The sequence below is a fragment of the Salmo salar genome, chromosome ssa03 (genome assembly GCF_905237065.1).
Source record: "Salmo salar chromosome ssa03, Ssal_v3.1, whole genome shotgun sequence".
Lineage (NCBI taxonomy): Eukaryota > Metazoa > Chordata > Actinopteri > Salmoniformes > Salmonidae > Salmo > Salmo salar.
Window position 1 is genome coordinate 54,140,699 of NC_059444.1, and position 18,037 is coordinate 54,158,735.

The window sequence follows — 18,037 nt, forward strand, 5'->3', positions numbered from 1 at the left end:
TTAAAATGATAAACTTGCATTAGCTAGTGTGCCATTGGAACACATGGGTGATGGTTGCTGATAATGGGCCTCTGTACGCCCATGTAGATATTCCATAAAAAAATCGGACGTTTCCAGCTACTTTAGTGATTTACAACATTAACAATGTCTACACTGTATTTCTGATCAATTTGATGTTATTTTAAACGGACAAAAAAATCATAATCTGTGTACACGACAAGGACTTTTCTAAGTGACCCCAAACTTTTGAACGGTGGTGTATATTTTTTTGTAAACTCAGAATCTCTTTATGTAATAGTTGACTTTGGTTGAAGATCTGATAACATTAGGTATAACAATATGCAAAAATTGAGAAAATCATAAAGGGGGCAAATACTTTTTCACGGCACTTTTTCATACTTTGATCTGGTTTCTTATTAAAAGATCATAACATTTCATGAAACACATGGTTTTGATTGTTCATGAACTTTAATGTTGCACAATCTCAAGATAGAAAGGATATAGGCTAATGCCCAATGTAAACATCCACGCACCACTCCCTCCTTATAAGGATGTTTTCAGACCCTTCAATCACTTCTCCAAAAATATACACATTTATTTAGGTCTAGCATTACTTTAAAGATCAATATTTACCCGAAATATGAATGTCATTAATTACATTGCATAGAAGATAAAAGTGAGTTCAAACCCCCAAAGAATTCTATGAGTTTTATTGTTTCAAGACATTAAGTTAAATATGCATTTGTGTGTTGTTTTGTCATATAGCAGTGGTTGATTTTAGTTGATAAATCTACTATACTTTTATATAAGAAATTCTGATTAAATTATATCAATTAAAGATAGCAATGACAAAAACATGAAGTTATAAAATCAACCATATAGTAACCTAAATATTATACTGACACATTGCGTTACAATACACTATCAATATTTAACTGTCAAATTATTCAGATCAGTAATGTGGTGCAAACCGTTGCCTGGCTTGGATCAGAAAAATAGGCCTAGAGAACACAATTTCAACAAGAAAAAGAACAATGTATTCACGGAGGCCCAATTCTCAAGGGATGACAGCAGTGTATTGAGGAGGCAGGGGATTCTGTTGAAACCCTGTACCCATACCGTCTCCTTCCGGACCCTTTGGGTAGTTCCCAGTCTGTAGAGAAAACAACACAGTACATAATAGGACATGTATGACCTTAACTATAGCTATGTCCCAAATGGCACCCTATTTCCAATATATAGTGCTCTATGTTTGATCAAAGCCTGCACCCTATATAGTATACTGGGCCAAAGTAGTGCACCATACAGGGATTAGGATGCCGTTTGGGTTGCATCCTATGATAGAAATTCTACAATAAAGAGATGTTAACAAAAAAGCTACAGTACACATGCTCAGTATCTATAACTTAAACTGATTACTTACTGGGTTGCGCCTGTAGAGTGCCAATATTGCATCATTGTTATATCATTTTTAAGTTTTAAGTTACATCTATTCATTTTAAATGTTAATTTTGAATTTAGTGGCAGTTAGTTTTCAGACCTTTATTGTTCGTTTTTATTTAGTTTAAGTTGTATAAAAATATTTATATTTCATTTTTATATTATTTATTTTTAGTGTTACGGACAGAATCAAATCTAATTTGATTTGATACATGCTTCGTAAACAACAGGTGTCGACTATCAGTGAAATGCTTATTTATGGGGCCTTCCCAACAATGTAGAGAGAGAAATAAAATAAAATTGTTGAAAAATAATAAAACGAGGAATAAATACACAATGAGTAATGATATCATGGCTATTTACACGGGGTACCAGTACCCTGCACAGAGTCAATGTGCAGGGGTACGAGGTAATTGAGGTAGATATGTGCATATAAGTAGGGGTAAAGTGACTAGGCAACACAATAGATAATAAGCAGTAGCAGCAGTGTATGTGATGAGTCAAAAGAGTTTGTGAAAAAGGGGGTCAGTGCAGATAGTTCGGGTAGCTATTTGGTTAACTATTTATCAGTCTTATGGCTTGGGGGTTGAAGCCGTTCAGGGTCCTGTTGGTTCCAGACATGGTGCGTCCGTACCGCTTGCCATGTGGTAACAGAGAGAACAGTTTATGACCTGGGTGGCTGCAGTCTGTATATGTTTAAGGCCTTCATCTATCACCGCCTGGTATAGAGGTCCCGCCAGGTCACTGCTCTTCTCCTTATAGGCTGTTTCATCGTTGTCAGTGATCAGGCCTACCACCGTTGTGTCGTCAGCAAACTTGATGATGGTGTTGGAGTTGTGCATGGCCACGCAGTTGTGGGTGAACAGGGAGTACAGGAGGGGACTAAGCACACACCCCTGAGGGGCCCTCGTGTTGAGAGTAAGCATGGCGGATGTGTTGTTCCCTACCCTCACCACCTGGGGCGGCCCGTCTGGAAATCCAGGATCCAGTTGCAGAGGGAGGTGTTCAGTCCCAGGGACCTGAGATTGTAGTGCACTATCATGTTGAATAGAGATTGCGTCATCTGTGGATCTATTGGGACGGTTTGCAAATTGGAGTGGGTCCAGGGTGTCTGGGATGATGGTGCTAATTTGAGACATGGTCCACTTTTCAAAGCATTTCATGGCTACAGATATGAGTGCTAAGGGGCACTAGTCATTTAGACAGGTTAGCTTGGCGTTCTTGGGCATAGGGAGTATGGTTGTCTGCTTCAGGGAATGTAGGTATTACAGACTGAGTCAGGGTGATGTTGAAAATGTAATTGAAGACACTTGCCAGCTGGTCAGAACATGCTCTGAGTATGCACCCTGGTAATCTATCTGTGAATCTGTCTTTGAATGTTAACCTGTTTAAAAGGTCTTACTTACAGTCGTCCAGAATAGCCGGTGCTCTCATGCATGGCTCAGTGTTTCTTGCCTTGAAGCGAGCATAGAAGAACTTTAGCTAATCTGGTAGGCTTGAGTCACTGGGCAGCTTGCGGCTGGGTTTCCCTTTGTAGTCCATGATAGTTTGCAAGCCCTGCAGAGCGTAGTAAGATTCAATCTCGTTCCTGTATTGATGGTTTACCTGTTTGATGACTTGAGGTGGTAGCGGGATTTCTTATAAGCGTCCAAATTAGGGTCCCGCTCCTTGAAAGTGGTAGCTCTTGCCTTTAGCTCAGTATGGATGTTGCCTGTAATCCATGGCTTCTGGTTGGTATATGTACGTACAGTCACTGTGGGGACAACGTTGTCGATGCACTTATTAATAAAGCCGGTGACTGATGTGATAAACTCCTCAATGTTATCGATGAATTCCGGAACATATTCCAGTCTGTGCTAGCAAAATCGTCTTGTAGCTTAGCATCCGCTTCATCGGACCACTTTCATATTAAGCTCGTCACTGGTACTTCCTGTTTGAGTTTTTGCTTGTAAGCAGGAATCAGAAGGATAGAGTTATGGTCAGATATAGAACAGAGGTTAGGGGCGGTTTATTTGCTTGCCAACATAGTCTTGTCTTGTCAGGATGCCGGCTCGTTTTGCTTCTCTTGTGCCGTCACTTTCTCTTTTGAGTCCCGGGTCCTAATCTGGAGTAAGCAGAACGTCCAGAGTTTACGACTTGTAGAAGTAGAAATTGCCATCTAATTCGAGGTTAGTGATCTCTGTTCTGATGTCAAGAAGCTGTTTTCGGTCATAGGAAATGATGACGGAGACATTATGTACAGCAAAAGTTACCATCAATGTAAAAAAAATGAAACAAATAAGCAGAATTGGTCAGTACCCCGTAAAATGTCTGCTATCCAATGCAGTGCCATCTGGTACCCAGAAATCATGGAGTGGGAGGTTAGGAGCCATTTGGATTGTATAGTTTTTTAGTGCTTTTTGGGATGTCACTTCTTGCAAATGGGGGGAAGTAACACATCATGTGATGGGTCAGGTCATAGGTTTGATTAGCCCTTTTGGGTTCCCGAGTAGCACAGCGGTCTAAGGCACTGCGTCTCAGTGTTAGACCACAGACACCCTGGTTTGAATCCAGTTGTATCACAACTGGCCGTGATTGGGAGTCCCATAGGGCGGCGCACAATTGGCCCAGCGTCGTCTGGGTTTGGCCGGTGCAGGCCATCATTGTAAATAAGAATTTGTTCTTAACTGTCTTGCCTAGTTAAATTAAGGTTAAATAAACATTTTAAAAATCATGACTACAATTCTGTACATTGGAGTCATCCCATGTCCCTTTTGAATAGCTGAGGTGATTTGGTCAAGTGTAAAATGCTCTATCTACAAACAATTGATTATTGATAGCGATGCGGTTTTGGATACCGTGAACACTCAGTTTAATTATCATCCAAAAACAACTGTAGAAATACAAAAGATACACTTACTGTTTTACCACACATTTCCACTTAGGTTTTATGTGTAACACAACCTGTAAACCCCAATGTGCTGTCATTATTATTTTATTTTAAGAAACCTGTTGTACTTAATATGCCAGAGTACAGTTACTTGGTGGTTTTGTTGTCAGTACTCAAATGTGGACTGTGTAGTTTTGAAGTGAATTGTAGAGCTACCACCCATAACTGTATTTGTTAGTGACAGAGATGTGGTTGTTACATTTTTCATTTTCACTCCTGTGGCCCTCACCAAGTGAGTTGCTAGGCAAATGTTATCATTATATTTAAACTTCATGAAAACACACGAGGCCTTATTTTGAAGCCTAGCTTTACCCTATTTCAGTGGCCTGAAATGCATGGTTTACAGGCCACATGAGGCCTTATTTTTAGTCCTAGCTTTACCCTATGTCAGTGGCCTGAAATGCATGGTTCACAGGCCACGTCAGGCCTGCAAGTAAGGTTGCAAATTTCCAGTAACATTCCCACAATTCTCAGATTCCAACTGAGATTTCTGGAAAACCTGGGAAATTTACCAGAATTTTGCCACCCTACCTGCTAATCAGATTATGGTGTCTTGCAATGTGATGTTACAGAGTTACAATATCCAACAGTTTACCCTATTTCAGTGGCCTGAAATGCATGGTTTACAGGCCACATCGGGCCTGCAAGGTTACAAATTTCCAGTAACATTCCCACAATTCTCAGATTCCAACTGAGATTTCTGGAAAACCTGGGAAATTTACCAGAATTTTGCCACTCTACCTGCTAATCAGATTATGCTGGCTTGCAATGTGATGTTACAGAGTTACAATATCCAACAGTTTAAAGTTTTAATCGCCTGCAACCTGAATGAATAACTACTGCCAGGGTTAGGAGACAACCTAAGCCATTTAATAAACTGGAACAACCATTTCAGTAATGGTAGCAAAAAAATCGAACTAAATGATTGGATTAGTTTAGAAAATGTGTTATATTATTTATCTTTGTGTAGCACAAGATGAATCAATCAATCTCTCAATGTACATGCAAAAACATAGATTTTTTTTTTTTAAATCCTCCCCCCAAAAAATCTACATGCAGTAGAGCATGCTGGGGGAAAAAAAATCACAACTTAAAAAAATAGAGTTGTGTGACCTCATTTAGTTTTGAGTCAGTACCACATAAATATTTTAATAATAATGTAATGACCGACGCTGGAGTCGAGAAGCAGGTACGGGGTGTGGTGTCAAACATTTAATGAGCAACAGACAAGGAACAAGACAGGAACAGCGTCAGCACACAAGTAACAAAACGGCATACGAACATTAATGCAAAAGCGGGAATCAGAGCTGGGGGACAGACAGATATAGGGAAGGAAATAACACAGGTGAAAGGTTTTTTTGTTTCCATTAGCTCAGGAAGTGCAATGCAAAACACCTCTGTGGGAATCTGTGTTCAAATGGCGCAGAGTAAGTGTGTCTTTTGTTTTTGTAAAATCATTTTGGGGTGATATGAAAGTACAATTTTCCAAAACCGTTTTGCACGCAGTGATTATTAACGATTAGACAGAGAATCGGGAAAGTTTAACACGTTGGCCCTGCTGTGGTCAATTGTTCAAATGAGATCCCGATGGCTGTATGGGCTTGGGTTCTCAAGAGCTAAGGTTAGGTTAGGTTAAAATTATAAAGTCACAAATGGCAAAAATCACCAGGGGCTAATCGTTCAGTTGAAAATTGTTGTGTTTTAGTAACTTTGATTAGCAGATAATTCTGTGACTGTTTTTAAGGAGAATGGAAAAGTGTTTTATCTAATGATGTATATAAACCCTGGATTGTATTAGCAATGGAAAGCTTTGAAGTTTAGCTCACATAATATTATTTGAAAGTATGCATTAAGGTGTCTGTAATAGAATAAACATGTCAAAAACGAATGTAGACATTAATAAATACATTTCGATAGCTTGCAAAATCTTATTTACATTGGAGGAGGAATGCCAAGATGGCAACCCCTGTCACTCATACAGGGTTTATACACATTGGTTCTATCACATGCAACTACGTCAACGATTTTAATTGGACGATGCTTAAACTTCAACTCAAACGTTTTCTAATGTTCGCAAGTTCGAAACCACAGAATTTCATACAGTGACCAATGTTTTGGTGATTACACAATTTGAAATTAAAGTTTTTGCAGTGGAAATGGAAAAAATTACTCCATAAACTCAGTTACTAGGACACTGGTGAGATCTTTTTAATTCAAATTTTAGATAACGAGCAGCCTATTTGATATGGCGACCCTGCAGCTCAACCTCCAAAAGATGTCATACCTCGTTGTTGTTCTGAGGAGGGAAAGGTGCGTTGCTTGTAGTCATGCTGCCATGAGGTCCCGGTATTTGATTCCCAATGATGAACACTTGCTAAAAGACAGACATGTCAATTTTAAATCCATTTCTAGTAATTAATTATCGAATATACAGGTGTCATGACTGCTCAGTGCTCTTACAGTTGCCAGAACATACACTATATATACAAAAGTATGTGGACACCCCTTCAAATTAGTGGATTCGGCTATTTCAGACATACCTGTTGCTGTGTCAGGTGTATAAAATCGAGCACACAGCAATGCAATCTCCATAGACAAACATTGGCAATAAAATGGCCTTACTGAAGAGCTCAGTGACTTTCAACGTGGCACCGTCATAGGATGCCATCTTTTCAAAAAGTCTGTTCATCAAATTTCTGCTCTGCTAGAGCTTCCCCGGTCAACTGTAAGTGCTGCTATTGTGAAGAGGAAACGTCTATGAGCAACAACGGCTCAGCCACAAAGTGGTAGGCCACACAAGCCAAGTGCTGTTCTCGGTTGCAACACTAACCACGAGTTCCAAACTGCCTCTGGAAGAAATGTCAGCACAAGAACTGTTCGTCGGGAGCTTCATGAAATGGTTTCCATGGCCGAGCAGCCTCACACAAGCCTAAGATCATCATGCGCAATGCTAAGGGTCCTTCCCGAATGCATTGTGCCTACTGTAAAGTTTGGTGGATGAGGAATAATGGTCTGGGGCTGTTTTTCATGGCTTGGGGCAGGCTAGGCCCCATACTTCCAGTGAAGGGAAATCTTAACGCGACAGCACACAATGACATTCTAGACGATTCTGTGCTTCCCAATTTGTGGGAACAGTTTGGGCAAGGCCCTTTCCTGTTTCAGCAAGACAACGCCCCCGTGCACAAAGCATAGTCCATACAGAAGAACTTGTCTGGCCTTCACAGACCCCTGACCTCAACCACATCAAACACCTTTGGGATGAACTCAGACTGTGAGCCATGGCCTAATCACCCAACAGCAGTGCCCGACCTCTCTAATGCTCTGTGGTTGAATGGAAGCAAGTCCCCGCAGCAATGTTCCAGCATCTAGTGGAAAGCCTTCCCAGGATAGTGGAGGCTGTTATAGCAGCAAAATGGGGACCAACTTCATATTAATGTCCATGATTTTGGTCATGTGTACTTAACTTTGCTTTATATTTATAATGTTTTCAATATAGTAAGACTTACAATGGGGTCTGAAATTATTGACACCCTTGATAAAGATTAGTAAAAATGACTCATCTATAATGTATGCTCAAAACAATGGAGAAATTCTATTATTTTATGCTAATACAAATGCAAAGTGATAGAGATACTTTTTTCTCTCAAAAAGGTAGTGGTTAAAATTATTGACACCACTGTTTCCAATACCTTTCAATATCTCACCTTGTGAAGATAACAACACTGAGCCTTTTACTAAAATGTCCTGGTACTGGTGTCATGACAATTTGCTTCGGAAAATCTCAGATTTCTAAGGATTCAATGTCACCAGGTGAGTGAATGGTAGCAAATAGACTCGCTCTTTACAAGCCTCAAACTTAGCAATAGTGGTTACCTTGAATGAATCAATGTTGACTGTCCAGTCGTGGCCAAAAGTTTTGAGAATGACACAAATATTAATTTCCACGAAGTTTGTTGCTTCAGTGTCTTTAGATATTTTTGTCAGATGTTACTATGGAATACTGAAGTATAATTACAAGCATTTCATAAGTGTCAAAGGCTTTTATTGACAATTAAATGTAGTTTCAAGACCTCTGCAATCCGTCCTGGCATGCTGTCAATTAACTTCTGGGCCACTTCCTCACTGATGGCAGCCCATTCTTGCATAATCAATGCTTGGAGTTTGTCAGAATTTGTGGGTTTTTGTTTGTCCACCCGCCTCTTGAGTATTGACCACAAGTTCTCAATAGGATTAAGGTCTGGGGAGTTTCCTGGCCATGGGCCCAAAATATCTATGTTTTGTTCCCCGAGCCAGTTAGTTATCATTTTTGCCTTATGGCAAGGTGCTCCATCATGCTGGAAAAAGGCATTGTTCGTCACCAAACTGTTCCTGGATGGTTGGGAGAAGTTACTCTCGGAGGATTCATTGCTGTGTTCTTAGGCAAAATTGTGAGTGAGCCCACTCCCTTGGCTGAGAAGCAACCCCACACATGAATGGTCTGAGGATGCTTTACTGTTGGCATGACACAGGACTGATGGTAGCGCTCACCTTGTCTTCTCCGGACAAGCTTTTTTCCGGCTGCACCAAACAATCGGAAAGCAGTCCAATCCCTGTACCATTTGCAGAATATCAGTCTGTCCCTGACGTTTTTCCTGGAGAGAAGTGGCTTCTTTGCTGCCCTTCTTGACACCAGGCCATCCTCCAAAAATCTTCGCCTCACTGTGCGTGCAGATGCACTCACACCTGCCTGCTGCCATTCCTGAGCAAGCTCTGTACTGGTGGTGTCCCAATCCCGCAGCTGAATCAACTTTGGGAGATGGTCCTGGCGCTTGCTGGACTTTCTAGGGCGCCCTGAAGCCTTCTTCACAACAATTGAACCATTCTCCCTGAAGTTCGTGATGATCCGATAAATGGTTGATTTAGGTGCAATCTTACTGGCAGCAATACCTGTGAAGCCCTTTTTGTGAAAAGCAATGATGACGGCACGTGTTTCCTTGCAGGTAACCATGAAGAACAATGATTCCAAGCACCACCCTCCTTTAGAAGCTTCCAGTCTGTTATTCGAACTCAATCAGCATGACAGTGATCTCTAGCCTTGTCCTCGTCAACACTCACACCTGTGTTAACGAGAGAATCACTGACATTATGTCAGCTGGTCCTTTTGTGGCAGGGCTGAAATGCGGTGGAAATGTTTTGGGGGGATTCAGTTTATTTGCATGGCATAGAGGAATTTTGCAATTAATTGCAATTCATCTGATCACTCTCCATAACATTCTGGAGTATATGCAATTTGCCATCATACAAACTGAAGCAGCAGACTTTGTGAAAATGAATATTTGTGTCATTCTCAAAACTTTTGGCTACGACTGTAGTAATCCTTTGAATCTTGTTTGGCATTCATTTCGTTTTCTTGCATTAGTTTGTGTTGATTTGATTGCGGTAGAAACTGTAAGCTCTCTCACCATCCACACACACCACATGTTCAAAGACCTGTGTCTTTATAGATCACCTGATGTGTGTTTACCGCCACCATTTGTCTGCCCCTAGTGGTCGGGAGTGTAATTGCCCGAATAATACCATAAGGTACACCCAAACACACCGGCCCCTAATTGCGAACAAAAATTACCCAATAAAGTGAAATGCGAGTGAATCTTCCTTCACTTCTTCTGTGGGTCAGAGTTCATCATAGGTCCCTCTGAACCCTCTTGGAGTAGCCAGTTCTTGGTAACAGGTCTGTCCAGTTCTCCTGTTCTAGTTTATGTCTCACAGACCGGACCAGACCCTTCTTGTCAGGGTAGGTTTCCAACATCTTTCCCATCAGCCATGACCCTCTTGGTGACCAGCTCAATATACGACCCCTTATGCTTTCTATCACCGTTTATTCTATCTCCAAAACTGCTGCTCCAACAGCTGGGATAATGACATACCCCAACATACTCCATCACTCTCCTTCTTGGTCAAATAGCCCTTACACAGCCTGGAGGTGTGTTGGATCATTGTCCTGTTGAAAAACAAATGATAGTCCCACTAAGAGCAAACCAGATGAGATGGCGAATCGCTGCAGAATGCTGTGGTAGCCATACTGGTGTCACGACAGTGACGGATGGTGGCGCCCCTCCTCGGCCGGGCGGAGCTCGGCGGTCGTCGTCGCCGGCCTACTAGCTACCATCGATCCCTTTTTGTTTCACTTTCTGTTGGTTAGGTCTAGGTAGGCACGCACCTGCTTTGGGTTAGTCATTAGTAGGGGGGGTTATTTAGTTTAGCGTAGGATGTATGTGTTTGTGCGTGATTGTGTTTCTTGTCCGGGTTTTTGTGCTAGAGGAACGTGTACTGGGTTTTTCCCTCTGCCTGTGGTTTATTTTCATTGTGTACACCACCGCAGAATAATTTAAGGGCTGCGCCCCTATACTTTTGGCGACCACATCCAGTTGCTTTGAATAAAGAAGTGTGGTCAAGAACTCTCTGTCTCCTGCGCCTGACTCTACCTCTCCTGTTGTTTTTTCGAGCCAGCCCGTGACAACTGGTTAAGTGTGCCTTGAATTCTAAATAAATCACTGACAGTGTCACCAGAATAGCACCATCACACCACCTCCATGCTTCATGGTGGGAACCACACAAGCAGAGATCATCTGTTTACCTACTCTGCGTCTCACAAAGACACAGCGGTTGCAACCAAAAATGTAATATTTGGACACATCAGACCAAAGGACAGATTTCCACCTGTCTAATGTCCGTTGCTCGTGTTTCTTGGCCCAAGCAAGTCTCTTCTTCTTATTGGTATCCTTTAGTAGTGGTTTCTTTGCAGCAATTTGACCATGAAGGCCTGAGTCACACAGTCTCCAATGAGCAGTTGATGTTGAGATGTGTCTGTTACCTGAACTCTGTGAAGCATTTATTTGGGCTGCAATTTCTGAGGCTGGTAACTAATAAACTTATCCTCTGCAGCAGAGGTAACTCTGGGTCTTCCTTTCCTGTAGAGGTCCTCATGAGAGCCACTTTCATCATAGCGCTTGATGGTTTTTGTGACTGCACTTGAAGAAACTTTCTTGAAATTTTTCGCATTGACTGGCCTTCACATCTTAAAGCAATGATGGACTGTCGTTTCTCTTTGCTTTAGCTGTTCTTGTCATAATATGCTCTTGGTCTTTTACCAAATAGGACTATCTTCTGTATACCAACCATACCTTGTCACAAGGTAACTGATTGGCTCAAATGTATTAAGAAGGAAAGAAATTCCACAAATGAACTTTTAACAAGGCACACCTGTTAATTGAAATGCATTCCAGGTGACTACCTCATGAAGCTGGTTGAGAGAATGCCAAGGGTGTGCAAAGCTGTCATCAAGGCAAACGGAGGCTACTTTGAAGAATCTTAAATATAAAATATATTTTGATTTGTTTAACACTTTTTTGGTTATTACATGAATCCATATGTGTTATTAAATACATTGTAAAAAATAGTAAAAATAAAGAAAAATCCTGAAATGAGTCGGTGTGTCCAAACTTTTGGCTGGTACTGTGCATCTTCCGTTCATGCCGGGAGAGTTGTTCCCATGAATCATAAACCCTTTCTAGGCTTGAGCTCACAGCTGCTGGCAGGAAATTGTCATAACAAAAGTGAGAACTGTGAGCTCTCCCACCATCCACACACGCCATATGTTCAAACACATGTGTCTTTATACATCACCCTGTGTGATTACCACCACCATTTGTCATCCCCTAGTGGTCAGGAGTGTAATTGCCCAAATAATACCATAATAAAAGATACACCCAAATTGGCTCTTACACTGGGTAAAGATCATGATGCATTTGACCTTAACAAGGGGCCCAGGACCAGTGGAAGAAAATGATCCCCATAGCATCAAAGATCCACCACCATATTTTACAGTAGGTATGGGGTTATTTTCTGCTGTTGCGTTCTCATTTCGATGCCAAACTGTGGTCAATGAGCTATTTTCATGTCATCCAACAAATGTAAACCCCTGGAGGTTACTAAATGGCATTGGCACTTGGATTGAACACTGTGATTTGGTCAGATGACATGAACATAGAGCTCTGTCACCACACACACCAGTGGTGGGTTTGACGTTGAAATAAGAATACATTAAGCAGAAAAGAACCCCATAAAATAAGTGCAGACGAAGGATATCAATGATCTGGAAGGATTCTGTACGGATGAATGGTCTAAGATCCCTCCCAATGGGGTCTCCAAATCATAAAACATTTTAGAAAACGTGTCAGTGCTGTTATCCTTGCACAGTGAGGTATTGAAAACAGGGGTGTCATTAATATTGACCCATACCTGTTTGAAATAAAAATATGACTTGTTAAGCAAAAACGTCTTTATCTGAGCAATTTTATTAATACACATTTTTGGGTGCATACGATGTATCTCAGTATTGTATTATTTATTTTAAACAGTCATTTTTGCTCATTTTTATCAAGGGTGTCAATAATTTCGGACCACACTGTATATGGAACTAGATTTCTGTCTAAATGTTGTACAACATTTTGACAGAAATCTATGTCCAAAGACTCACCTCAGGGGTGGAACAGCAGCACAGGCAGACAGCTCTGCAGGCGAATGACGAGACACAGATGGACACTATAAACTCCAGCAAGGAGAAAACAGCCAAAACACCTGATATTCCCTGGGACCTGACCTATAGACAGAGCGGAACAGGAAACAGTAGTTAACTAGACTACACCGCCATTTTGGAGCAATTATGTACAATTGAACTTTGACTCCCGTTTCACTGTGGGCTAACAAGAAGTATAATTGAACTCAATGGCATCTAATTCACTATTGCTTGCATGTTCGAGATGTCACATATATGCTCCAAATGGGGTATAATTTAAACAAATAAAAAACATTAAACAGTACGTACATTAGTCTAGTAATAGGATTGTATATGATAAATACCCCTTTACCGATTTACAAATATCTCCTGACCAAAGGAATAAGCATTTGGTATATACCCAATACTGTTGACAGACATAGGATGGAGGGTAGTATGAAGGATAGCCTGGATTGTCACAGTAGTAGTAGTACAAGATCCCAGCACTGTCTAAAGAATGCAGAATGGTGCCAGTAAGAGCAGTAACCGTGGCGACAACATTCATTCCAAGGGAGCCTTTTACCTGAGGGACAGAGAGCAGAAAGAGGACATGGGAATGAATGATTTGTTGTGAAGAATGAAATGCAATAATAAATACATTGTGTTGACAATCATTATTGCAAGTCTTTATTAAAGGGGCAATTCGCAGTTGCTGAATTTCCAGTGCCCACCCCACTGCTTGTGTTGTGGGAGGAAAACAAACAGGTTGAATGAAAACATGAGGGCCTATATGTAAAGTACATTCTATGTTTTGAAATAGAGTGGAACTTTATAAATCAAAAGCCTAAACTTTATTGAGGCAAAAATAGTTGATACTGACCAGACATTTGTCCAGTTTGTTGTCAGCAGCAACAGTTAGAGAGCCTGCAACTACATACTGAGAAGGAACAAGGAAGAGATTATACAAGCCTACGTACCAAATGGCACCCTATTCTCTACATAGTACACTACTAAAGTAGTGCACTATATAGGGAGTAGGGTACCATGTGGGACAAACATATTTCTACAGTATGACCAAAAGTTCAAAATCAAGTTTAATTACTCCCACATAGAAGTCAACAGAAACTGAAATGCATGAGTGTATAAACGACCTAGCCAAATACATGTACATTGATAAAAGTAATTTGTTAAGTCATTCATTATACATTAAAGTTTATATATATATATATATACATATTGTTTTGCACATACTGTATTGTTTTTAATGCATTTCTTTAATTATATGACATGATTCAATTATTAGGATGTTTTGTTTGCATCACAACAGACAGGAAATGTAAGAAATTATTATTAGACAAAGCAGCTCACTCACAATGATAGACCCCCAGACAAATATTCCACTAAGTACTCCAATATTGTCTACTTGTGGTCCTGCAGTCATCACGATTCCTGTCAACAGCACCATCAAACCAATCATGATCTGTATGGTCTGTGAGAGAAAAACAAAGCAGGAAATTCATTTTTCCCCTCTTCTAATACGTTCAACCAAAATGAAAAATAATTTTCAAATGATGCAAAACATAAATTCTTACTCCCAGCGCTTTTGGATGCCCTGCCCGGAAACTTCCCAGCACTGAGGAGACCGTCTGTCCCAGACAGTGAGGGGTAGAAGCGACCCCCGCGACCCCCACCCCGTTCCCATTGGGGTAGACATGGGTGATGACCACCACCCCATTAGTGGTGGTTGTTTGAGAGCTGGACATCTTCACAGAGGACAGAAGGATGTTTGTAGTACAGTAAGAGGTGATATGACTGGTCAGCGTTGTATTGTTGAGCCTCCTGCAAAGTTTGTACTCTACCTGGGACTTCCAGATAATAATTTACCTGGCAATGTAATGCACAATAGGTGTGTGCATCAGCCAATCATTAGACTTTGAACGCTCACCATTAAATATGGGTGGGTGGTAGGCTGTGTGTGTCTGTGGTTGCTGTATCATCTGTTTAGTTGAATAACTTCCTCATTGCTGAGCGACCTTTAGTCCTTCTTTATTGTCATAACTTCCAATCTTGGGCATGAAGTTCCTTGTCTATAGAACACAGGCTATAAAATAAACTCATACACTTCCATGAAAGTTGCATAAGTTTCTTTTTCATGCTACATAGCATGGAAGTGTACACATTTATTTTGTTCGGTGCTGTATAAGTAACCATCTTCAAGGTGTAGTATAATAAAGTAATTTAACCAAATACTTTGCCCCTCTGTGGGGAGACATCCTGAAATAAAGAAGTAGGCGAAATAACCTGAACAACTGTTTATTAGTGAATGTTGAATTATTGGTGAATGGACGTTAGATAAGCATGACAAACAATCTCTCTCTCTCTCTCTCTCTCTCTCTCTCTCTCGTGTTTTAAAATAGAAACATCTCAAGGATGATCAATGGAAACAGGATCCACCTCAGCTCAATTTCGAGTCTCATAGAAAAGGGTCTGAGTACTTAAGTAAATAAGGTATATCTGTTTTATATTTGTAATAAATTACCAAAAATTTCAAAAAAGCTGTTTTCACTTTGTCATTATGGGGTATTGTTTGTAGATTGATGAGGAAAAAAATGATTTAATCAATTTTAAAATAAGGATGTAACAAAATGTGTAAAAAGTGAAGGAGTCTGAATACTTTCCAAATGCACTGTCTGGTCTAAAAAGGAAGGAAAATACAATCACGAGTATCCACTTTTGTAGACAATATATTGATGCACAGACAGTGCATTGCGCAAATAAAACAACCCTCACAATATCAACTGGAATAACTTGGGTCTATTACTGAACTTTGTGTTGAAAACAAATATTTGATTGTGAAGAGACTGTCACTGGCAAACATGGTTACAGACCCAACAACATTATATAGTATCTCCTCCTCATCAAGAAAAGCACATCAGCTAATTATAATACACAAAGTAAGCAAAGCAATGAAATCATTCCAACATTGCCTAAAATGATGAATAAGATACTAATGATATAGACCTATATATGCAATATAACAATTGAGATGTACAAACTATTGCATAAGGGAACGATGAGCGGATAAGAGGCAAGCCGTAATTTTGTTTAAGATGTTAATGAGTGAGTCGTCGATATACTGTAACTATTTGTTCAGCACTTTTTAAATGTACAGCGACAGAATTCAGAACATGGGTCGTTCTTACAATATTCTCCCTGTATACCAAGTCAGAACCGTAGGACAAATAACGGGGGCATATAAGCAGACAATGAAAGCTCTTACAATATTCAATAGATGACATATCTCGAAAACAGCCTACAGGTTACATGTGCACCACCTAGTCAGAACAGTAGGCTAAGTCCTGAGGGAAAGAGGGACCAAATTCTTAGGGTGAGACACATGGGCTACTAACAACTTACTACACAACATACACTTACTATTACTTTCTTAGCTACAGTATACATATCTTCCCAGCACATTACTTCATATTACAATACATTTTTGGACTCATCTTGTTGTGCTGTGCTCACTTGAAAAGGAAGGTGACATGGAGGTCCTTCTTGTGGGCAAATTTTGTCATCAAGTCTGTCATTCTCTGGATTTATGGTGCTTTCAAGACAACTGGGAACTCTGAAAAAAACAAGGTTGAATCATGATGACGTCAGTGATCTTCAGCTCATAGCTCTAGAAAAAGGCCTGACTTCCGGATTTACAATTCAAATCAAAAATCGAATCAAATCAAATGTATTGGTCACATGCAGATGTTATTGCGAGTGTAGCGAAATGCTTGTGCTTCTAGTTCAGCAATATCTAACAAGTAATATCTAACAATTCCACAACAAATACCTAAAACACACAAATCTAAGTAAAGGAATGGACTAAGAACATATAAATATACAGTATGGATGAGCAATGTCAGAGTGCATAGGCTAAGATGCAATAGACAGTATAGAATACAGTATATACATATTAGATGAGTAATGTAAGATATGTAAACATTTTATGGCGGCATTATTTAAGTGACTAGTGTTCCATTTATTAAAGTGGCCAATGATTTGAAGTCAATATGTAGGCAGGAGCCTCTCTGTGCTAGTGATGGCTGTTTAACATTCTGATGGCCTTGCGATAGAAGCTGTTTTTCAGTCTCTCGGTCCCAGCTTTGATGCACCTGTACTGACCTCGCCTTCTGGATTGTAGCGAGGTGAACAGGCAGTGGCTCGGGTGGTTGTTGTCGTTGATGATCTTTTTGGCCTTCTTGTGACATCGGCTGCTGTAGGTGTCCTGGAGGGCTGTTTGTGAGGGTTTTAATTGACAAGACACATTTCTTCATCCTCCTGAGGTTCCCTCTGCTGTTATTTTCTTGAGGTTATTTTCCTTACACCACACTCCGAGAGCCCTCACCTCCTCCTGGCAGGCTGTCTCGTCATTGTTGCTCTGCAAACTTGATGATGCCCACGCAGTTATGGGTGAACAGGGAGTACAGTAGTGGGCTGAGCACGCACCCTTGTGGGGCCCTGGTGTTGGGGACGACGGACCACCTGGGGGCGGCCCGTCGGGAAGTCCAGGACCCAATTGCACAGGGCGGGGTTGATGAGCTTGGAGGGTACTATGGTGTTGAATGCTGAGCTATAGTCAATGAACAGCATTCTTACATAGGTATTCCTCTTGTCCAGATGGGATAGGGCAGTGTGCAGTGTGATGTCGATTACATCGTCTGTGGACCTATTGAGGCAGTAAGCAAATTGAAGTGGGTCTAGGGTGACAGGTAAGGTGGAGGTTATATTATCCTTGACTAGTCTCTCAAAGCAGTGAGTGCTACGGGATGATGGTCATTTAGTTCAGTTACCTTTGCATTCTTGGGTACAGGAACAATGGTGGCTGTTATGGATACAGGTATCCCGTGTGTGTATCCTGTGTGTGTATTTTTTTTCCTTCTGCCCTATTCACAGGTGCCGCCAATCAGTCACCAATCAGTCACTAATCTGAAGACACACCTGCTCCTTTTCTCTTACCCAATCACATCCCTTTTCCCTTGGTTTAAAAATATCCCAATCAGTTCTCTCTGGAGATCTCTCTTTTGTTTTTGCAACTACATGTCACGGTGGCCATTATCCTGTGAGTATTGTTTTGGTGT

General features: G+C 40.7%; 1 protein-coding gene across 1 annotated transcript; it reads right to left on the reverse strand.

Moving 5' to 3' along the window:
* Positions 1-695: 695 nt before the first annotated feature.
* On the reverse strand, positions 696-14,808 carry LOC106600904 (membrane-spanning 4-domains subfamily A member 4A). The gene is made up of 7 exons (XM_014192673.2): positions 14,498-14,808; positions 14,278-14,394; positions 13,786-13,842; positions 13,327-13,488; positions 12,888-13,010; positions 6,654-6,743; positions 696-1,153 (listed from the first exon to the last, which is right to left on the reverse strand). The coding sequence occupies exons 1-7, from the start codon at positions 14,666-14,668 to the stop codon at positions 1,058-1,060; spliced, it is 816 nt and encodes a 271-aa protein (XP_014048148.1). The 5' UTR covers positions 14,669-14,808; the 3' UTR covers positions 696-1,057.
* Positions 14,809-18,037: the final 3,229 nt, after the last annotated feature.

Bases quoted from the DNA above. Each gene is read 5' to 3' on its own strand.
- LOC106600904 (XM_014192673.2), bottom strand. From the start codon at position 14,668: ATGTCCAGCTCTCAAACAACCACCACTAATGGGGTGGTGGTCATCACC. The intron at 6,744-12,887 runs GTGAGTCTTTGG...TCTGTCTTTTAG, and splicing joins GCTGCTGTTCCACCCCTGAG to CAAGTGTTCATCATTGGGAA. The intron at 1,154-6,653 runs GTATGACATCTT...TTTTCTCTACAG, and splicing joins CTCCTCAGAACAACAACGAG to ACTGGGAACTACCCAAAGGG.